The sequence below is a fragment of the Hemiscyllium ocellatum genome, chromosome 20 (genome assembly GCF_020745735.1).
Source record: "Hemiscyllium ocellatum isolate sHemOce1 chromosome 20, sHemOce1.pat.X.cur, whole genome shotgun sequence".
In the NCBI taxonomy this organism is placed as follows: Eukaryota; Metazoa; Chordata; class Chondrichthyes; order Orectolobiformes; family Hemiscylliidae; genus Hemiscyllium; species Hemiscyllium ocellatum.
In genome coordinates, this window is record NC_083420.1 from 37903612 (window position 1) to 37927721 (window position 24110).

Sequence of the window (24110 nt, forward strand, 5' to 3'; positions counted from 1 at the left end):
TCACTTAAGAACCCTTACAACCATAGACAAACCATATATGTTCCTTATTTGTTCTGGTAAATCCAACTAATATTTGACACAGTTGCAGTCAACCTGACTTAAAGTGCCTCTTTTTTGTGCAATAAATTCCCACATGAACCTCACTTGGTTTGCATCTCAATCAGATGGAAGCTCTCTACTGTATGCCCCTTAAATTTGAGTTGTTTTAAATGAGGGTAATGCCATTGATGTGTGCATACAGTTCCGAGAAGTGTTTGTTAAAGTTCACAATCAACTAACCAGCACTGTTGAAGCCTATGGAATAAAACAGATAGCGACAGAATCATATAGAGTTGGCTGAATGCAATTGTCACAGTTAACAATTGCTCCACAAACTGGAATTTATGCTTTGTTGCTTTTTCACGAGTCAGTACCAGGACCACTAATCCTCTCTGTCTGTATTAATGATGTGAACTTGGCTGTACAGGGAACAATTTAAAAATGTGCAGATAGCAATCCTGCTCCTTCTCCAGGCACTTTCACTTGCTTGGAGGCACACAGCAACTGGTTTGTAACCACAAGGTATATGCCTTGTTTGTTAAAAGCCACAGCTTGCAACAACTGGTGAAGGGAAATGAATTGGCATTCTTCAGGCTTCAGGTGTTTTTAACCTCAGAAGGACAGCACATTCTTTCCAGAAATCTGATGATTCCAAACCAAACATTTTGTTATGGACTAGGCCAGACCCCCTTAAAACATTTTAAGACGGTAGCCCAGGTCCTAACTTTTCTAGTTGTTTCAGGCATGTGTAAAGTGTATATCCCCAGAAGTGATGCTGCTGGTCAAACCACTTGGCTTCAAGTAAAGCAATTTATTTACACACTACTGAATGAAACACAAGCAAAAGAAAACAGATTTAGAATAACAACTATTTGAAATCCAACCAACACAATATCCCCGCAACTTAATAAAGGAGCTGTTCCAACTTCCTGCAGCAATCCCATAAGTACACCCCTTGGCAAAAAAGGTAAGTTCAAATCCAGGTTCTTATAGCAGAGATGTGAGTGTGAGAGAGAGTGTCAACCAGACATTTGTTGAAGTGGGGAAACTACTTGTCCAGCAGCGCGCTCTAACCAGTAACTTCGAACAGACTGCTTGCTAAAACCCAAAACAAAAAAAAACTTGAACTGGGAGAACTGACCACTCCCCTTTTGTTGTACAAGTGTTTTTATTAAAGAAATCATGAAATCCTTTTTCCTGATGTTGCCTTAGACCATTAGCAAAGTCCTTAATGTCAGACAAATCAAAACTTCTGCCTTTTACATCCCCTCTTGAAAAAAAACAAGGACAACATAACATTGTTAAAGAAGCAACATTGTCACAATTCACACTCCCAATCTGCTTGGGAGCTAATCACAGATTTTAGAGCAAGCTGAAGGATTTTGCTGTCAACATCTGGACACTATTCCAACACCACTCTCTTGCTGATTACTTGGTAGTGACCAAATCTCCCTTCATACAATGCCCATCTCCAGCTCATCTGTAGTAACCTCTCTCACTGCTTGAACAAACAGCAGTATGAGCAGCATTTAGAATGAATATCAGACTACTTGCTTTTAAAATATATAATAATTCTTTTCCGAATCTTTGGTTTGTAAAATAATCCTTTTCCCACTTCAGCACATCATCAAAAATAAGAATTATAAAGCCTTTTTCTGAGAAAAACCTGCATTTTGTCCAGGCCTTGGTGCAGTTAGACATGGACTGCTTTACTGCTCTTAGGGAATTAGGAGTGACATGATGGGGCTGAATGGCCACTGAAAACATTTTGTAATTAAGTAGTACAGAAAGGAAGCGAATTTTGACTAAAATATGTTTTTTTTGGTTTCTGGTTAAGATCGAGAAACGTATGGATGCAATAAGAATAATTTCACACAATGCCCACAAGAGACTTGCTGCATGCTTGCAGGTTCAGCAAGGCATAGAAGTGGAGAAAAGACAAGTAAGTAACATTTATGCTGATTTATAAGAGTTTTCAAAGGAAATATAACCAATAGTGTTTTGCCCCAATTACTTTGAGGAAAATTTGGCAATTGTTCACATGCATGAACTCATTTCAGTTCTCTCTTTAAACATAGTTTGACTCTTAGTAAACAAGATTCCAGGACACATTTATGAGGTGTAGTTATTCTTTTTCCACCTGAATCAGTGGAGGCAATAGATAATGTATTTAGTCATCCTGATGTTGAACTGGAGGAACTCTTATCTCATTTGGAATTGGATGGCAGATGGCAATAGCATCATGAATGATATTTTCTACTACGAGGATAGATAGACTCCCTTTGTGGGAGTAGATTGGATAGGTGCTCAAGGACATGATAACCCAACTTGCCTCCTTTCACACTGTGACTCAATTAATCTGTGATACTACTGTTAAATCAAAAAGAATTTCAGGGGCAGTGTGATGCCAGGTATGTAAACCTTATGTCCTAACAAAAATCAAAGTTACATTACTTTGGCTGGTCACAATTGGCAGCGTACTAACTGTATTCAGACTGTACTTGTAAAACTCAACATAATGTCTAATATTAAATGTGATTCCACAATTGAACAGCATTTGGTGAATAATTAAAAGTTTGCTAATCACACTGGAAGCAATGGAAGATTAATAGTTGAGCTCACAATGTGGTTCGTGGAAACTTGCTGAAAGCTATATGTGTGTTCAGATGCAGTTACCTGTCCTCAGCAAGAAAATGGAATTTGTGCCTTTTTGAATTAAAAATATGGGGATCAATAGTTCTCTTGTTCATTTTTCATGGTATTGCCTTTCCCAATCAAAGACTATGTCCATGAAGTATTACCAACTCATGACTGTTACCTATTAACATTTTGTGTATGTACCTTATCAACTTTTGGAAATCCAGATGTATGATAAAGGCACCTCAAATTCTCTCTTCAGAACATCATTTCTAGTTCTATCAATGTCATTGATTGCCGTGTGAGACAAATCAATTCATAATTATTAAACCCTCTGTTAGGTCAGCCTCTTATTATTTTTCTTTAGAGAAGAAAGACCCAGGTACTTCATCCTATACAGATACATACACCCATAATTTCTGACACCCATTGGTATACATCTTCAATACACTCACCGGTGCCCCGTGAACATAACTGGGGTAAGATAGGTACCAGGGTGGGATGGGTTGATGTATGAGAGGTGGAACTCAGGAAGATTCAAGAGTTACATAGTGATTGCAGTCCAAATGCTAGCTCTAGTTTGGAGTTTAAATGCCATTTGAAAATGACTTGGGATTATTTCAGGGATTGGAAAGGAGTTGAGGTTATAAGGCTGTGTGAAGGTTAGAGTGGTCATCCGAAATGCTATTGAATGTGACTCAGATGATTGGAGTAGGTAGACCAAGTGAGGTACAGAAACGATAGAAATAACAGCAACAATAAACTGTCTAGCTTACTTCATTATTCATATGATCATGTCTGAACTTGGATTTCAATGCCACTTGCATGCCTGCTCAACTCAGAGGCCAAATATCTGTGGATCATAACCTTAAATGTATTCAATAATGGCAACTCCACTTCTCAAGCAGAGAATTCCAAAGATTCACAAGCCCTTTTAATGAAGAAATCTCTTCTTGTTACAGTACTAAAGTGATCAGCCCCTTATCCTGAGACTATACCAACACACTTTATTTCCACTGATGATGGAACCTATCTCTCCATATCTACCCTATCAAGCCCAAAAAGATCTTCTAGTTTCAATGAGGTCTGTCATTCTTTCTTAACTCCAGACCTTAGGACTCCATTTGCTCAGCCTCTAATCAAGGGATTAGTTTAGCGATGCTTTGCTGTACTGCTTCCACTGCGAGTGTATCGTAAATGTGGAGACCCAAAACTACTCCCATTACTCCAGATATGGTCTCAGCAAAACTCTCTACAGTCACAAGAATTCTGTATTCCTGTACACCAATCCCCTTGCAATAAAGGCAAACATGCCATTTGCTTTCTTATTTACTGCCACATCTTCAAGCTAACTTTCTGCATACCTTGCACACACACAAGAAGTTTTTAATATCAACAATTACAAGTTTCACACTTGTAAAAATGATTTTACTTTTTCTACTGTTATGACCAAAGTGAATGGTTCCTAACTTAATTACATTATATTCCATCTTATTGCCTACTCATTTAGTCTGTCAATATCTCTGTGCTGTGTCTTTGTGTCCTCACCACACCGCACCTTTCCATTAGCTTTGTATCTTCAGAAAATTAGATATGTTCTCCATCACTTCACCTAAGCTGTAAATTTGGATTCATTTATGTAGCTGAGGCGCTAGCACTAACCCTTGCGACACTTCATAATTCAATTGCCTGACAACTTGAAATTGTCACAAATGTTGCAAGCTGCATCCTCAAATTTGTTTGTCAAACAGAATTTTCCTGCAGAAAAACCGATAGACTTGATCCAGTGATCACATTCCTGGTGAAGGGCTTATGTCCAAAACGTTGACTCTTCTGTTCCTCGGATTCTACCTGGTCTGTGCTTTTTGACCCCAATGATTCAATGCCTTTCTAAATGTATTATTACAACTTTCTTGACAAATTTTGGCATTTCCCAATAACTGATGTTAAGCTAAAACATTTGCAACATCCTGTTTTCTCTCATCCTCCTGTTTTAGTGTTTTTAACTTTCTTTGCTAATATTTCAAAATATTAACAAATTTTCAATCTGATGGGACAGTGTCTGAATCTAAGGAATTTTGTAAATTCATTGCTAATGAGTCCATTATCACTGCAGCGATCTCTTAGTTTCTCCAATGCCGCTGATGTTAATTTCCTCACTTTTTTAGATTACTGTCTAATTCTGGAATGAAACTTGTCTTCTGCTGTGACGAACATAAAATATCCATTCAATGCTGCTGCTGCTTCCTCAGTCCTACAATAAATTCTCCTATCTCTATTTCTAAGGAACTAACTTCAGCTATTTTCTTCCTTTTTGTACACCTAAAATGGCTTCAAATTGTATTTTGTCTTTTTGGCTAATTTACTCTCATTCTACTTTTTCCATTCTGATCAACATTTTGGTAGCTGTTTTCTAATTCCCTCCCAATCTTTAGAGTTGGTGCTTTTTTTTTGCTATATTATAAACCGTGCTCTGGGCGACAAAGTGGTACAGCGGTTAGCACTGCTGCCTCACAGTACCAGAGACCAGGGTTCATTTCCCACCTCAGGCGACTGTCTGTGTGGAGTTTGCACATTCTCCCCGTGTCTGCGTGGGTTTCCTTCGGGTGCTTCGGTTTCCTCCCACAATCCAAAAATGTGCAGGTCAGGTGAATTGGCCATGCTAAATTGCCTAGTGTTAGGTGCAGGGGTAAACATTAGGGGAATGGGTCTGGGTAGGTGCGCTTTGGCGAGTCGGTGTGGACTTGTTGGACTGAAGGGCCTGTTTCCACACTGTAAGTGATCTAAGCTAATCTAATCTAATCATTTAACCTAATAACATTGTTAACTTGTGAGTGAGCCATAGATGAGTCTTAGTTATGAATTTTTGGACTTCAATTTTATGTACATTTATTGTAAGTTGTTAGATTAAGTATTCCCCGTTTGGTTATAACCATATTTTTCATTTATTAACTCAATTAGCCATTGTCCTATTTCCGCTCATCAATGTAATTGACTGTGCTTAAATTTAAGATTGTTGTTTGATTTTGGAGTATTTCGCTTTCAAATTTAACATGGAATTCAACAGTATGCTGATCACTGTTTCCTGCAGGATTCTTTACCCCTGCTTTGTTATACAAATTGGATCAAAGATAGTTTCATCCCTTGTCTGTTTCATGACATGTTTTTCTATGTTGCAAAATCTCTACACAAACACATCTTTGGGAGCACTCTTGCCATTTTAATTATCCCAGTCTATATTAAGATTCAAATTACCCACAATTAGCACATTACTTTTGTTACAAACTTCAATAATTTCTTGTTTAATGTTATGGACAATGTTATACTTACTGTTGGGGGCCATATAAATCATTCGTACTAGGTTTTTCAACTTGAAGACTGTGATTCCTAGTTTCCACTCATCCTAACTAGAATTCATAATATTTGAGGCTAGATCCTTTCTCATTAATGCCTTTATGTCATTCTTTACATTCTCGAGCAACCCTATTGTGCCTGTCTCCCTGAAGTGTTACGTAGTTTGGAACATTTGTTTTTCAACTTTCAACCATGTCTCTCTAATGGTTCTTCGATCTTAATCATTTACCTTTGTTTTTGCCACTACTTCATCTATCTTATTGCTGATACCTTGTCTATTCAAATGAATTTTTATTTTTTGCACCCCTCTTTCATATAATGACCTGATTTAATGATGTGGAGTTTTTTTTTGTTAAACTTTGGCTTTAATAACAGTATAACAATGTAGGTAATGTTCAACCTTTTTCTTTTTGAATTTCTCACTATCCCTTACCCTTCCATTTCTTGGTTAAGCAATGTCAATGTCCCTAGTTCTGTGATTGATTAGGACATTGGTCTTGGTATGGTTCAAACACAGTCCATCCTGAGAGAATAGCTCACTTTTCCCTGAGTACTGATGTCAGTGCCCCATGAAGTGAAACCTCTTTTGGTCTACACTACTCTTTGATAACACACGTTTAACTCTCTCAACTGCCTGACCCAATGCTAGTAAGTACATGGTGCAGATTGCAAGCCAGAGGTGGTTACCTTTGGTGTTTTGTATTTTAATTTGCACCCGGACACCTCAAATTTGCTTACCAGAACATTCCTCATTCAACCCATGACATTGGTTTGTACATGGTCTGTGACAACTGAATCTTCTTTCTCCCACTACTTGTCCTTCTCCAGGAGGAAGGAGATCTTCTTAAGCCTCGAACTGAGCAGCAAAGTCAAGGGACTGGCCATGACAATGAATAGAAGGGTTTTATTTAGAGTGACTGACAGGTTAAGGAGGATAGTAGGGTGGTGAAACTGAACACAGTTGCATAACTAATAAACTTGTAGCTTACTGAATAAACTGGAACTTGTGACCTTGATAATTTGTTGAATAACTCTTGACCATGCTGAGTAAATGCTTGCAATTTCATCACAATATTTTGACAGGCTTTATCTCTAATACCTTGCACATGATAGCTGCTATTCAGCTTCATGCATAATGACACATTTCAACTACAAAAGATATTCTGCTGAAGTTTTAAGTGGAATTGGAGAAATGTATATAGATTCTTAAACTCATCATTTTGTTTAAATTAAAACCAGTATTTTGGTAATCAGATCAAAATCTTTTGATGGTTTTACTCCAATCATTGTGAAAGCAATCACTTGTGGAATGACTACAGTGTGATGTTGGCACTGATTTGACAAACATTAAAACTGTCAAAGCATTTGATTCCAAATGTTCTATCTCCTTGATTTGAATTTTTTTTAATCATTAACAGAAAAAGTTACCATTGATGGCTCTCTCCCAAAGCATGCAGGAAGGAATTGCTTTAATAGGGGATGACTCTCTCATTACGTAAGTAATGTAACCATGATGGAGCTGCTTTGTTGGATATGGTATAGCAAATTGTTGAGACTTTAAATAAAGAGGAAGACGTATAAATTACTGTCGTAAAACAAGATCAATCAGTGTCTAAAGAGAAAGGACAGACTGACATTTCAGGACTTCGATACAGAATGCATTGCACGTCGCCAACAAAAGAATGAGGTATTGTTTGTGGTTCAGGATGCTGTTTGATCAGATATGTATTCCAGTGTTTTTAAGCTGGTGGTGGTTACTACTGGGGGAGTTTGATACTGCTGAGTGCTTTTTTGCTATAAGTGCAGTGATCTGGTGTAGCCTGTGGCATTTAATTAGTATTTTACTTCAGTCCTTTCACACAAAGGGCTAATAGGTTGTTTTTTTAAGTTATTTTTTCCTAAAGACACTTCTCTCTCCTGCATATTCTGTTTGTTGATTAGATATATTGTTCACAGGTAACCTCAGGCATCGTGTTCACTGCCAAACACAACCACCTAATTATTCCATACCCATTTTCCAGCACTTGGCTCATAGCCTTGTATGCACATCAAAATACTACTTAAATCTAACAGAGGTTTCTGTCTCTACCACCCTTGAAGTTCCAGATTCCTACCAACTCTGGGTAAAAATGTTTTTCTTCACATCACTTCTGACCCTCTGCCCCTTAGCTTAAATCTGCGCCTCCTGGAGATTGATCCCTCCATCAAGGGGAAACATTTCTTCCTGCTCTCAGAAAAATAACCCCAGCCGATCCAATGTCTCTTAATAATTAAACCACTTCAGCCCAGGTAACATTGTGGTAAATCTCCTCTAGACCTTCTCCAATGCAATCACATCCCTCCTATAATGTGGATTCCAGAACTGCACAGAATACTGTTGCTGTGACCTAACCACCTTATGCAGTTCCAGCATAACCTCCCTTCTCTTAAACTCTATGCCTTGTCTAATAAAGATAAGTATAACTTTATAAACCATTTTAGCTTAAGGCACTGGTGGACATGCACACCAAGGTTCTGCTGATCCTCAGTGCTTCCCAGGCTCTTACTATTCAAGTATTCCCTTACCTTGTTTGTCTTGCATCAATTCAAATTTATTCATTTTGAATTCTGTTTGCCACAGATCAACCCATTTGACTAGCTTGTTATATCATCTTGCAGTCTGAGGCTATCCTCCTCACCAAATGCCTCTCCCCACCCCCCCCATAATGTGTATGTCATGTGGAAACTTATTGATCAAGCCTCCTACTTTCAGGTCTAAATTATTTATATAAACCACAAATAGCAAGGACCCTATTACTGACCCCTATACTACCCACTAGACACAGATTTCTGGTTGGAAACATACCCATCATCCATCACATGCTGCTCAGCCAACTTTGGATCTGATTTGCCAAATTTCCTTTGATCCATGGGCTCTTTCCTTTGCTTGCAGTTTCTCATTTGGCCTTAATTGAAAGTGCTGGTGTCCAAGTAGAATACATCAAAATCATTGCCCTCATCTACACACCTGGTCACTTATCAAAAAAATTCTAACAAGTTGATCAGACATGATCTTCCCTTAACAAAACCGTGCTGACTGTTCTTGATTAATCCCTACCTCTCCAAGTACAGAATAATTCTGTCCCTCAGAGTTGCTTTTATTTGCTTCCTCACCACTGAGCTTAGACTGAGTGGCCTGAAGTTTCCTGGTTTATGTCTTGCTCCCTTGATGAATAACAGAACCATATTGATTGTCCTCCAACCTTCTGGTACCTCTCTTGTTGCCTCACTCAACAACTTTAGATGCAATTCATCCGACCCTGGAGATTTATCTACTTTTAAGTCTGCCAGACCACTCAGAACTTCCTTTCTGTCTGTGCTAATTTCTTTAATTATATTACAGACCTTGTCCCTGATTTCTATCACCGTAATACCCATCTCACTCATGAGCACCGACCCAAAATATTAATTTAGATCCTACCTACATGTTCTTCTTCCATGCATAAATTACCACTGTGGTCCTTAAAGGGCCTTCTGGTTCCCTTGTAATTATTTTTTAAACCCTTGATGTATCTGTAAAACAACTTGGGATTTTCTTTTATTTTACCTGGCCTCATATCCTCTTTAGCTTTCCTAATTTCTATTTAAGTTCCCTCTTGCATGCTCTGTACTCCTTTTCTGTTTTGAGACCTCGGGATCCGAGGTAAGCTTCCTTTTTCTCTTAATCCAATGTTATCTTATCAGTTGATATCCAGCCTTCACAGTATTGGATAGCCCCACCCTTTGTCTTTATTGTAACATGTTGGCTCTGCACACTCCCATTTCCTTCTTGAATGCATTTCAATGTTCTGAGTCAGAGTTGCCTGAAAGGATCTGCTCCCAGTCTACTCTGGCCAAGTCCTAACTAATCTTATTAAAATCAACCTTTCACAATTTGAGAACTTGGATTTCAGGCCCAGCTTTATGCTTTTCCATAACAGTCTTGAATCTGACAAAGTTATAATCATGGTCTGCAAAATGCTGATACTTCAACCATTTGCCCAGCTTTGTGACCTAAAATGAAATCCAGAACTGCCCTTTCTCTTGTAGAGCCTTCTACATACTGGCTTAAAAAGCTCTCCTGGGTGCGTTTTAGAATCTGCTTTCTTCAGACCTTTCAAACAATGACTACCCCAATTGATGTTGGGGAGGTTGAAACCCCCTACTATCACTACCCTATCTAAGGAGTAGGGGGAACAGGACACAGGCACCATGGTTGGTCTTCTCAATGGTGCCCTCGTTTACACTGTTGTCACAACAGGGTTTTGTTGCAATCTCTAGAACTCTCATATTTTTGCCGTGGATATGCTTACTTCCCTTCACCAAGTACTTGAATTGGCTACAAACAGGACTGAGATCAAAGACCTGATCAGGATTTGGACTGCAAACAGTAAGTCAAGCTGATCTTGAAGGTGAATACCAAGGGAGCCAGCCTCCACCATTGTCCTATATTTCAATTGGGTGATACTTACACAGCTACTTGGGCTACACAGAACAGCCTAGAATTCTTTTGGACGAACAGCTAATTCAGTCATGTAATGGCCAATTCTAAGCCTTTGCAAGCACGAAACAATTAGAAAAGGATTTCAAGCACAACAGTGTGAAATTGATGTGGTGGGGCAGGCCACCCCTACAAAGCCTGTCCATGATGCTGCCAGTTACCTACAACCAACTGGAAATCATGAGCACGAGGGCAGAACAGTGAACACGATTACTGCATAGGTGATCAACAGCTCTCACCTCACAAAGCTCCCCAGTGAAAAAATCATTAACAAAGAAGGTTCATCGATGGGCAAGGTGGAGGAAAACGGTGGTGCAGCAAGCTGTCAAAAATCAAAGCAGATGAAGTTAGGAGTCAGGCAAGGGGCAACTAGCAAATGAGTTGAGAGGGAAACCTCAAATAAGACAACCCAAAAAGGAATAAACCATTTTTGAGAAAGAGTTAATTTCTGAAATAGATCATGGTAACAGCAACTCTGAATAAGACTGGGCAAGCCAGCCGAAACTAGCAAAGAAATGGCAAAATAGAGCTGGAAGAGAAGATCACTACCTTTCTGGATGCACCATTGTGAATCATTCAAAGTTTTCTGATTTGAGAATTTCCTTTTTGAATTCTGCAATGTTAGCTTTATCAAATTGTGTTGGGATGAACCCAATAAAACATTATCCCAGTTTAATTTATGTTAGCAAGTTCTTACGCAAGCACTTGTCCAGAAAGAATCTTTATCATTATCCTGAGGGATATCATTATTACTTTGTATCCATGATCGTGCTTGGTTTGGTTTCAGGAAATTGCTGGAAACATGTAGTGAAGCAGAACATAAGCTGGCGTTTGAGCTTGCCTCCTATGAATCTCAAATTGAGAGAGAGATCCTTGAGCCATTCAATAACTTGGCAGAAGTGAGTAAACCTCTCGTTGCTTCCCCCTTTCAAACTTTCACACAAATGTTTTGTAAAAAGTTTAGTTTCTGTTACTTGTCTGTAGACTGCTCAATTTCAGCGTAATCCTTCACTTGTTGATGACATGCCAACTTCAGGAATTTATCAAATTTTCAGGTTGAGAATCACTTGCTTTATCTGCTGCTCATTTAGGAGACCAAAGAAGAACACTCTGTGGAATAGTAATAACTACCTGTTTACTGATTATTACTTTTGTTCATTCTTAAAAGATGGAGATTCCTAACATTCAAAAACAGAGGAAGCAATTGGCTAAATTAGTACTAGACTGGGACTCGGCAAAAATGCGGTAAGAGTTTCTACATTGTAACAGAATTTAATGTGATACTTTCAAATCTATAACCAGAAATAACATTTTTAGATGAGAGGAATTTTATAGCTTTCAAGTTGTTCATTAGCACCCGTAATCTGTTTTTCACCTTTCACACTAGCCAGTAATCTGAACAGTAACAAAACAAAAGCCATCGGTGACACCATGAACTTAATCACTCACAGTAATGAATGATTAATCAAACCAAAGTCAGGACCAAATTATTGATAAACCATAAAAGCATTTGAGAGAATTTCTGCAAGCTGAAGTGTTGACCATAGTGAAGTTAGATTGGATGTGGTTTTGCTTCTGAGTGCTCAGACTAGTTTGAGTTTAAGGCTCTGAGGAATTGGAAACAGGTTTGCATCTGGTGTTTGTTGGAACTTTTTGATTGGAACCTGTGTTGGGGCTTGAGGAAATGCATCTGATTTGAAGATTAATTGCCTGTGGTTTGTTTTAGGTATAATCAAGCAAACAAAGCTGCATTTTCAGGAGGCAATTTCCCAGCGGTAGCAGCAAAAGTTGACTCACTGAGGGAGGAAATGGATGAAGCTGGAAATAAAGTGGAGCTGTGTAAGGTATGTTTATATGGTAATTTGAATGGAGAAATCATAGTCTGTATTTCAGTAATGGATATTTGTTTTATCAAGGTTTTGGTACAATTTGTGGGAAATGTTTTTCTATTTGATCTCTTGTGCCTTCCTAGTTGGTAATTTGTTTGGAAGTTACAATGGTGCAAAGAGTGCAGAAGTTTCATGATTTTAAGTTACAAGTCAGAAGTCACGTTATAGAGTCATAGGGATGTACAGCACGGAAACAGTGATACCAGGCTATAGTCAAAAAGGTTTATTCGAAGTCACAAGCTTTCAGAACACTGCTCCTTCATCAACTGATGTGGAGGAAAGCACACAGGCACAGAATATATAGGTGGAGAGTTAATTGCAAGATAATTCCACGTAATTAGGAGTGTTAAAAGATAGCACAAATGGTGTGAGTGGGGTGTCAACAGGCTGAATGACAAGTCTTTGCAGGTGGTCAAAAGCGTCAGATGGCGTGTGTAAAGTGTCACTGACTGAATAGCAAGTGAAGGGATGACCTATGATCCATTTAATTAAGGAAGAAGGATAATTTCAAAAAAGGAGAAAGTGAGGACTGCAGATGCTGGAGATCAGAGATGAAAAATGTGTTGCTGGAAAAGCTCAGCAGGTCATGCAGCATCCAAGGAGCAGGAGAATTGACGTTTCGGGCATAAGCCTGAAGAAGGGCTTATGCCCGAAACGTTAATTTACAAAAAGTCAAAGGTGGGATGGTGCTAGAGACAAACCAAATGGCTGGAATAACACTTTAGGTGTAAGAATCACATGATAAGGGTCTAACCAAAGTAACAAGTAATTCAAAACTGTGCAATTATACAACAATCTACCTTAATTAGTTTGTAATACAATTCAATTAGAATCCAGTTTGATGTGTTATGAAGTTGAAGTTATATACTACCTTTGAGAGAGTGAATGCTGTTCTGCACAGAGACTTTACAAGAGCAGTCTGAGTGTACTGGAAAATTGAAACTATGTAACATTTAGCTGTGAAATAGATATGAATTGGTTGCTGTTTTGATAACAATTCGAATTTAACCAATCAGTTTAATGCTCCAGGATGCTAAAACCCAATCAAGTTTGAATTTATTGTTTTGTCAACATCAAACCAGTGAGATGATCTAGTGTTGGGGATATAAAAAAGATAGGCATTTTGAAAATCAGATAGAGCAACTGCCATTGAGAGAGAGAGAAAGAGACTGAAGACACATCAAAGGTACCTTTTCATATGAAACATCTTCACAGTAAAAAGAACAAAAGACAACCCAGGGAGATCGTCATTTAGAAGAAGAAAGGCACCGAAGGTGACAGCTGCTGTATGGTTTTGAAATTAAGTTATGTAATTTTAACAAGTGTTTTATTGGAACAGTATATTGCTACAGAGTTGAAAGCCGGTAATAAGCAGTTAAGAAAAAAGGGGGGCCAAAGAGTTGTTAATAGTTGCTGTTTAATGTTCACTTTTAGAATTGAAAAATAAATTGATATTATTTTCTTTAAAAGTGGAATTTGGGAGTTCTTTGTCACTCATTTTAACAGATTACAAGGCGAGTGAGCTTTGCTGGGTGTTTAGTTCAATTAACAGAGGGGTTCATCGCCATGTCGTAACAGGTGTTATTAATAACTTTGAAAATACTTCCAAATATTGAGGAATGTCTAAGAATAGAATGTCAAAGAATATACAATTCTTCAACATTTAGTGTTTTATGTTAAAAACCTGAGTGAGTAAGATATCTTCTCTGCATGGAACAAAATACCTTTTGGGAAGTCATGTCTGAAAGCTTCTAATGCTTCTGAAATTTTCATGGAAGGGGGTTGTTTTTAGTCTTGTCTTGACTCCTCCTCCTTTGCTTATGTAGGTGCCAACCCTCTATGTGGTCCTCCCACTTTCATGAAAGTCTGTGTCATTTAACATTATTCCTTTATGAAGTTATGAGCTTGTATCTAGTTTTTTTTTCATAATCCTTTCATTGCTGATTCTTTTAAGATTAAAGAATAAAATATTCATTCAAGGTTTATCAATAAAGATGCTTTGCTTTTCTGTCTTTGAGCATTGTTTTATTCTGCTTTCTAATGATATATTATATGAATCTTTGCCATTCTTATTAACTGGATAGTTTCAGTATATTTTAAACACTTTACTTTCACATCCTGATGTGATGTTGCCATTAGTCTTTCTAGGCTTTATTTTGTATGACTAAACTATTGTTTATACGCTATGTTGTCTGTGCTGAGCACTAATTTACTTAATAGCATATGTGTGTCATCTCTATGTCCCCTTCTAGGTCTACCCTTTTCCTGTTACAAGTAGTTCTCTGACACGATGGTTGTGCTCTTGTGCCACCCCGTATTATACAAAAATCGCACTTTATAAACTGTGATTACTGTTGGTGATGTAATAGTGTTGTAGCCAACACATTTTAAAAGTTTTAGCAAGTCTCCCAATTTGTCAATTGCATTACAACGAATTTGCATTAACAAAATGCATGTTATAGCAGAATGACCTGTATATGGGATGGAGTTTCCATGGTAACTTCTATATTAATCTTTGGTTTGCTTACTTAATATACTTATGTCTCAATCAAATCTATTTTTCTGGAGAACAAAGAATATGATGAATATGATTGAATTTTGGTGGAGTTATAAAGCTTGCTGGCAGTGAGGTTCATCACTTTCTGAATCAATTGTGGCTTTTTCTTTTTGAAAATCCATGTTTTAATTTAAGAACTTTACATTGAGATTTGACACCTGTTCAATTTTTAAACTGACTTCTTAGTGCCTGAGCGCGCTACCAACTTTTCCTTGAGTCAAGGTTGGAATGCAAGACTCAAATGCCACAATTTTTACTGACACAGGGGAATTCTGGAGAGAGAAATCCCAGAAAACCCTGGTTTAGACTTGTAGATGCTTACAGCCCAGAAAGAGGCCATTCTTCTTGTCTTTATTGGGTATCAAAGCACTGAATGCATTGATCCCACTTCACAGCTCGTTGAAGTAATGTTACACGAGTTTCTGACTCATCCATCCATTCAGGCAGCAAGTTCTAGATTCCTACCACCTTCTGCATGAAAGGCATTTCTTCTTAATTTTCCTCTTCGCTTTTGCCTCTTGTCTTCAATCCATATCCCCAGTTATTGACCCTCTACTATTTTACAAAGGTGCCTTCTTATCCATTCTACCTATGACACTTATAATCTTGTACATCATAATCAGGTCATCTCTCGATCTTTGCTACTCCAAGTTAAATTTTCCCAGCCTATCCAATCTTTCCTTTAAGCCCAGGCAATGTCCTGACAAAGCTCTCCGGTACCCACCCAAGTGCAATCACATCCTCATCATAATATGATCGGAACTGCACACAGTACTCCTTTTGTGACCTACACAGCATTTTCTACAGTTCCATCAACTTCCTCTGTTCTTGTATTTGCTGCCTCAGCTATCAAAGACAGAACCTTATATGCCTTCTGAGTCACATTATCTTACCGACCTTGCTACCTTCAGGAATCTGTGGATGCAAACACCATGCTCCCTCTGATCTTCAGTCGTTTCCTAGATGCTACCATTTGGAGCATAATCCTTTGTCTTGTTAGCCCTCCCAAATGCATTGCCTCTCACTTAGCATCATTGAAGTTCATTACCCTTACTCTGCAACCTGAGCAATCTGTGATATCCTCATGCAGTTTATGGGTGTCCTTCTATTACTCTTACCACAGTACCGCTTTTCATATCAGTGTGAACATCATGATCCTAACCCTACATTTAAGTCCAAATCATTAACATCAATGGCCCCATCAGCAAGGCCTGTAGAATCCCACTGAAAAAAGACTTTCAGTCACAGAAACATCCCTGCACAATTATTCCCTGCTTCCCAACTCCCGGGTGGTTTTGGATCCAATTAGCCACATTGCCTTCAATCCTATGCACTCTTTCTTTCTTGGCCAGTCTGTCATCAGTGACCTTATCAAAAGCCTTACTAAAGTCTGTGTAGACCACGTCAAATGCATTTCCAAGTTCACAACTCCTGTTATCTCCTCAAAAGATTTGTTCAAAGTTGTCGTACGTAGCCTTCCCTTAACAAATCCATGCTGATTATCCCTGATTAATCTTTGTCTCCCCTGATGCAGATATATTTTGTCCTTCAGAATTCTTTCTAATAACTTCCCCATCGCTGAGGTTGACCGTCTTGTGATTTCTTGATCTATCCCTTTTTTTAATAATGGCTGTTAACAGTCCTCTGGCACCTCTTCTTGAGTTCTGAAGAAGGGTCATTGAACTTGAAACATTAAGTTTGCTTTCTCTTCACAGATGCTGCCAGACCCGACTTTTCCCCACAAATTGATTTCTTTTGTTTAGATCTTCAGCACCTGCGATTCTTTGTTTTCTTCTTCAATAATCTTCTTACTGTTCTTTTATTAACTGTTAATTTGGTGAAACAAATTTGTAATCTCTGTCAGTCAGTACTGTGCATTACCTCTGATGTTACGTGTGTTTGGGATTCTAAAATGAGGCACTTCTATTTACAGGATCAACTTGCAGCTGATATGTACAACTTCAATTCCAAAGAAAGTGATTATGCAAAATATTTTGTAACGGTGAGTGTTTTACATTAGCACTGACTCATATGTACTTGGATCTTTCTCCTGAAGCTTTAAGCTTTTTGTTGAGATTACAAGAATTATATTTCATAGTCTTAAGGTTACTACTTATGCAAATAGAATTTTTGATGACAATTTGGGTTCTGTTCTCAGTTATTAGAAGCACAAGCAGATTACCATAGGAAATCGTTAAAAGTCCTAGAGGGGGTTCTTCCTACAATCCAAAACCAGCAAGGTACAGTATTAGCAGCATTTAGTTTCATTATGCCTATATGACATCAATCATTTTACTTCCTTCCCTCTCCTCTGCAATCTTTTACTCTGACACTTTCTTTGCAATTTTTCAACTTAGTATTGAGCCAGTGTTTGTTTTTTCTGATCAATACACCATCATCATTATTTTCTCTTTCATTGTCAATTAATGACAAACATTAAAAGGTGTTGATAAATTCTTGCTTATCCACAGAGAATAATGGAACTTTCCATAAGTGGTTTCTGTAACATGTTGGATTATTCAAATTATTTGCATTTTAATAAATAGTCGCGAGGCCATATTAAATTGAAACTAAAATCATTCAGTTGACTGTTATTGCAACAAAAGCTTTATTGTGGAGCTGTCAGTCTTATTTTGTTAATTGGTAAATCTATTTCTTTCCCATTGATCTTTCTTAGATACATGGACAGAGAAACCTGCATTTGGAACTGCATTAGATGAACATCTCAAGCGTAGTGGTCGTGAGATAGCACTTCCTATCGAGGCATGTGTAATGATGCTGTTGGAAACAGGGATGAAAGAGGAGGTGAGGTCTTTGATTAAAATATTCATTTACATGCATACTAATCAATACTCCTTTCCATTTTAAGCAAAGTGCCAGTTCCGTCACCTCACCTCTTTTTTTTAAAATTAATCATGGCTGATCCACTACATTTTCCTGCCTGTAAAAGAAACAAGAAACTGCCAGAGATACGTTAGCAACTTCCCTCTATATGCTTGATTTTTTTTCTAGTTCCAGTTAAGTTTTACCCTGGGACCTGTTCAAGGAGCTGATTAAATTTACAATGCAGACTTTTACACTGAATGCCGAATAAAATATGAAGGTAGAGGTAACAGTTTCAATAATCTGATGCTATCGACAAGCAGATTTTTTTTCATTGAGTTGTTGTTCATTCAGCTCTGGATGCTCGATGTACACGACTGCTGCTGTTTGAATGCAAATCTGTGCATAAAATATAATGTATATTAAGGTTCTGGAATATAACTTGGAATGTAAATGATTAGTATACTTGTATACAACATTTTGGGGATTCAGATCTCTGGGGCTTTGGATGGTCTTAGTCAAGATAGCTTATTGTAACATTGCATCCAGCCTCAGTATCCCAACGATGACAGACATATAGGATCAACATATAGGAGAAAAAACATTAGACTTGACTATGACGCCTTATGGTTTTGTACTTTAGGAGTGGAGTATTATCCTCGTGAAAAATAGTCATTTGTGAACACCAGGGTCTGAAGTAATTTTAATATACAAATATTTTATCAGTGTCCTGACCCTTCGTAAATGCCAATAGAAAGTAATGAATGATAGCCATGCTCTGTTCCTCCAAGCGTATTTCACTATCTTTGTCACTAATACAAGCTACCATTCCTCATACTGCTACTAATTATTCATATGCTGGAAGAAGTCTTACAGCTTCCTTATTTTCTCCTTCTCTCCTGGTTGGTCTTATTTTCTTTTTCACTTTCTCTCAACTTATTGTATCTGGCCTGTTTTGATTTATAAAATTCACCTGATGTGCATTATACGCATTCCTTCTTTTAAACTTCTTCATATTTTCTCTCTCCTTCATCATGTGTAATGGTTGTGTTCCTGTTGTAATTCAGGGGCTGTTCCGAATTGCTGCAGGAGCTTCTAAATTGAAAAAGCTAAAAGCTGCATTGGACTGCTCTGCCTCACAGCTGGACGAATTCTATTCTGATCAACATGCTGTTGCAGGTAATTTTTTTTGGATGAAAGCCAAAGCATTTTGGATTTCAATCGGGTTGTTTATAATTTTATCAGAATTTAAACACTTTTAAAAATGTGTTCGTGGATTGGGTATCAGTGGCAAGGCCCCCACTTAAAAACCTTTGAGAATGTGGTGGCAAATTGTTAATTGAAACCGCTGGAGTACTTGTGGCATGCGTTCTCAATGTAATTCCTTCAGGCATTTCAGGGTTTTGACCCGGGGCATCTTTGAGCAGCAGTGTGTTTTCAAGTCGGGATAGTGTGTCATTTGGAAGCAGATTCCAAGGCACGTGATAGTTCCTTGGTAAAGGTCATTGGTTTGGAAGTGATGTTGAAAGCAATCTTCGTGAGTTATTGCATTGCATTTTGTAGATGGTGCACATCTACCGTTGCTGTACCATTTATGGAGGGAATGAATTTTAAATACAATGGATATTGTTCCAGTCAATATAATGTTCTTCCCATGGATGGTATTGAGCTTCTTAAATGTTGTTGGACCTGCACCCTCTCAGGCAAATGAGGAAGGAACTCTGTCACTACTATTTCTGGCCCGTACCTTGTAGATAATGTAATAGTTTTGGGGGAAGCAAGAAGTCAATTATTTGTCAGAGAATATCCTGCTTATGACTAATATTTATTGCTACAGTGTTTATGTGGCTGATCCAGTCAAGTGTCTGATTTTAGTGGCCTCCTGTGATGTTAATGGTGGGCATACTTGAAATGTGCTGCAATGGACTCTAGTATTTTTCGAATGGAATGAAGTGCTTAACCTCAGTGTTTAAATAAGTGAGTTTTAATTTTCTACAGAATTAGTCTCTTGGAGTTAGAGCAGAAATGAGATGGTGGAGAGAAATAACTTGTTGAAGAGCAAACAAGTTAGAATGACTGTTTTCGAGACGATGACTACAGCCATCGATTGGGAAGGCAACTATACCAGTAGATTGCAACATTGAAATGCGTTTCAGAAAGAAATTCTTTCACAGATGGGGCTGGCTGAACTGTGTACTGTCAAGTCTTCACTAGATTACCACCATGAAGAAAGAAATACTGAAAGGCAACTGGTATCAGTCGAATCATATTCTTGGATAAGTTAACAAGCTTTGATAAGAGACCAGCATTGAAGTAACAGTGATTAATGTCCCTACTCGAGTCCTGAACCACATTTTATTGTTTTTCTATACTTGTTATGGTATGCTTGTGTGTATTGAAAAGATTCTAGCTCACATAATAAATCATTGCCAAATTCTGAAGTGCCTGGAGACTACCTCCTTATGTCAACTTGTTGTTTCTTTGTCTTTAGGTGCCTTGAAATCATATCTGAGAGAGCTACCAGAACCTTTAATGACATACCAGCTTTATGATGAATGGGTCCAGGCTGCAAGGTCGGGATTAAGTGCATTACATTGCACCCTATTATACTTGTGTATCATACAATGTTACGTTTAAGTAAATCAAATGTGCATAAGTTGAACCGGCAATTTCCCAATGCCTACTAATTAACTTTTAGTTCAATTCTATCGCAGCGTACCAGACATGGACAAGAAGTTACAAGCCCTCTGGCTAACTTGTAGCAAAATGCCAAAGTCAAACAACTCCAACTTCAGGTACGTGTCCTCAATCTTCAGATATATCCTATGGAAGTGATGTGGCACAAATGAGACTTGAATGCTGGTATTAATCAAGAATGAAAGAAAACATTCTTCTAATTTTTTTTAAAGTTCTGTTTTCCACAACCAGATGGTTTCCATTTTTTAAAAAAATTCTGACATCAGATTTTTTCATACAATGCAGTTACAAAAGTATGGTGATGGACTAGCAAACTAGAGGTTGTAAGTTTGTTAAATTACAGTAATAACTATGCTTCATTAGCTGTAACTAGTTTTGGGATATTCTTGAGGGCACGAAGCATTCTAGAAATTCATGTTTTCTTTAAAATTCTTCCATAGAAAGTTGTGGAATTTAGCTCTAAAAACGTACTGGCCGATAGACATGGAATCTGTCATTGTGCAAAATCCCAATGTATAGATGAAAGTCTTGCAGCGAAGAGAACCTGCTACCCAATCTGCTCTGGCCTTCAGGTGTTCAGCCACACACTGCGTAGGCAGTATTCAACTTAATTTCAACTCAACATTGTTAGAATTAAATCTAATGAGGGACATTGGTAGAGTTAATAATAATTGTCTTTTCCCTAGGATGGAGGATTTCAAGACTAGAGGACACTTTTTGAAGGTGATGGGAGAGAATCTTTTTTAAAAACGGGCACATTTTTTACACAGCAGGTACTTTGTGTGGAATGGACTTCCTGAGGAAGTGGTGGATGTGGGTATACTTACAACATTTAAAAGACATTTGAATAAGTACACGAATAGGAAAGGTTTTGAGGGATATGGGCCAGGCACAAGCTAGTGGGACTAGTTTAGTTTGGGATTACGTTCGGCTTGGATTGAAGGGTCCATTTTTATGTCAAAGGAGTCTGTGACAGAATGATGAAGGATTTATCCTCATAATTATTTTCACAGAAATGAATTGGGGAAGAGCATTGCTCCCCCACAATGCCACTCCCATTCAAATGAAAAAAGAAAGTGTAAGTACATCCATGGAAAAGGCTAGGTTGACGCCCAGCTAATATTGTTCATTAAAATAAATGACAGAGAGAAGTATGGTAAAATTAGCCAGTCAGTCCGCCACATCATTGGAAAAGAATGAATTTGCAGCAGTTTTGATTTGGAGGTTTGTTGAAGGTTCTTAATGTGTTATTCTTGTGTAGGAGCTTGGGTTCTAAAATAGAGGAATGATGTATCTCTAAATTGGAGGAATGATATATCCTTTAATTGTTATATCTATTTTGTGTGTATGAAGAAAAAGGAGAATATGGATTTTAGTTCATTTTCAATATGTTCAGACAGTGGTACTAGGATGTCTAGGTACATGACTTGTTTGTCTCTGTTAATTAAGTCTTTAAAACTTTTGGGGTAAATAGTTCAGTGTGTTAGGAAAAAGGATAGAAGAGAGGGGATTTAAAAAACTGCTGTTGAAGTCCAGCAACGCGCACTGTCAGAAACATCCAGAAGGAGCGTGACAATTCTGCAGATTTCATTGAAAGCAAAAGTCTGTAACAGCAGATGTGCTGTTAGTTTAGCAGTTTCCAAAATAACTAGGTCAAAAAAAAATTCTGAATGGCTTAGAGAAAAGGTCCAGTGCCAAAAGGCTATTGATGTCTTGACAGAGGAAGATACCTAACAAGATTTTCAAAATCTGACTTTAAGGATCACATGTTAAGGGATAAGTAAGTTACATTAGTGATTTGTTCAAGGTATGGGGAAGAGACATGAATGAAAGAAAATAACATTGAGCAAAATTTGCCAAAAAGAAACTGATTACAGTTGTGCCAGCTGAACAATGTGTTTTAAAGTTGTAATGGGTCACCTGTCACTGAGGTTTGGGTATCTGTAATAGCATTGTTGATAAAACTTGTACATAAAACTAGTCTGTACAGTCATAAACTGTCCATAAAGCTTGTACATAAAACTAGTCGACAAATTATAAAAGAAAATAATATAATTAAGTAATTAATTAAAACCCATTAAAACTGGCATCTGTCGTGGAAGTAGGATGTGAACACTTTTGGATGCCAGTGTGATCTGGGAAACATCTGCAATAAGCATTTGCAGCTCAAGCAGCTTTGACTCGGAAATCTGGAAACCAAGCTGCCCATTCTGTTGAATCTTTCTTTCTGATATTTATATTAAGATCAGTGACTGACCACCATGGTACATGAATAGAATCAATCAAGCTTATTGTTTGATAAGCCAGAGATTACTCTCCAGGATCTGACTTATCCATAACTACAATATCTAGGCTCATAACAGGAGCATGTTTTCTTTTCGGCTGCTTTAGTATCTATGCATTTTGTATTGTATCCCGATTGATTAAAGATCCCTTGCGGTCTGTTCTGTGTCATCCTTGTGCCTGTTTAGCAAGTATTGCTGGTTGGGCACAGTGTCCTGTTTTAGGGTTGTGACTTCTTCCCTGTTTATGGAAGCCTCATTTTAGGCATTTTTCAGTGGTGAGACTGTTCATTCCTGTCTCCTGTCTCTCAAGTCTATATCCCTGGAATAGTGTGGATGGTTGACGTAGCAGTATTACTAAAGTTCTGAGAGGCATTAATTCTGATGGGCAGTATATGATTTGGAACTCACCCTTGCCATGATGACTACTTGCCCTTTCGTTTTTTGTTTCTATGGGAATAACATTGCTTCTCCCCAGTTAATTTCAATGGAAATAATTATTAGCACAACCCCTCTGTCAATCCATTAGGCATTTTTTTGACTGCACTTAATTTAAGTTGACTTCCTTGTTCTACTTTGGTTGATGCTTTGCTTGAGAATGGTCACTGTTTGTGTTTTCTTAAATACAGTTGTCATTGCACAACTCTTTTTTTAGGTGAGTAAACTTTTACAAGGCAGTAAGAAGAACATAAGAGTTATGAAGTTAAGAATATCTTTATAGCTATCTTTATCACACCTATTAAAAGGAAATGGAGGAAATAGGTGGGATAGCTTTGTTGCTAAAGGGTGTAATTAGTACAGTGGTGACAAATGACTTTGCCTCAAAAGGGAAAAATAGTGAACCAGTTTGAGCAGAGATAAGAAATTGGAAAGGAAGAAGTTTACTTGTGGAAGTTATTTTGTTTTTATAGTAGTTACATTGTAGGACAAGGGCATCTAAGAAAGGTACCTCAAAATCATAGGTGAGTTTATATGTTGATCGATTGAATCCAATAATCAAAGGTAGCCTGGGAAATGGGTTCATTGAATATATTTAGGGCACTTCCCCAGGGCACTATATCAGTAGTCCTATATTGCAATGGTTGCATTCTTGTGCAGCCCTGCATTATGAAAGAAATTGTGCTTTCGAAACAGCGCTTCGTGTTGGTGATGTAATCGTGTTATAGCGAATTTGCGCTAACATTATAGCAGAAAGACCTGTATTGTAGAGATATCGAGAGCAACCTATTCTAGACTTATTAGTGAGCAATGAAACAAAAGTTAATCACTAACCTTATATAAAAGCAGCTGTAGGTGACAGCGATCATAAAGCA

At 37.8% G+C, this 24110-nt stretch overlaps 1 protein-coding gene across 7 annotated transcripts in view; it reads left to right on the plus strand.

Annotated features, from left to right (window-relative positions):
* LOC132825461 (rho GTPase-activating protein 17-like) overlaps positions 1 to 24110 on the plus strand; it is a 119921-nt gene that overhangs the window by 64675 nt on the left and 31136 nt on the right. For 6 of the 7 annotated variants that reach the window (XM_060840763.1, XM_060840759.1, XM_060840758.1 and 3 more), the window contains 11 exons: positions 1877 to 1981; positions 7449 to 7525; positions 11337 to 11448; positions 11718 to 11794; positions 12276 to 12393; positions 16929 to 16997; positions 17154 to 17235; positions 17673 to 17800; positions 18886 to 18997; positions 20310 to 20391; positions 20533 to 20613. In XM_060840763.1, the coding sequence (XP_060696746.1) occupies positions 1877 to 1981; positions 7449 to 7525; positions 11337 to 11448; positions 11718 to 11794; positions 12276 to 12393; positions 16929 to 16997; positions 17154 to 17235; positions 17673 to 17800; positions 18886 to 18997; positions 20310 to 20391; positions 20533 to 20613 (1043 nt within the window). Of the gene's footprint in view, positions 1 to 1876; positions 1982 to 7448; positions 7526 to 11336; positions 11449 to 11717; positions 11795 to 12275; positions 12394 to 16928; positions 16998 to 17153; positions 17236 to 17672; positions 17801 to 18885; positions 18998 to 20309; positions 20392 to 20532; positions 20614 to 24110 lie in introns of those variants that run through there. The other variant, XM_060840764.1, reaches the window with a different exon arrangement.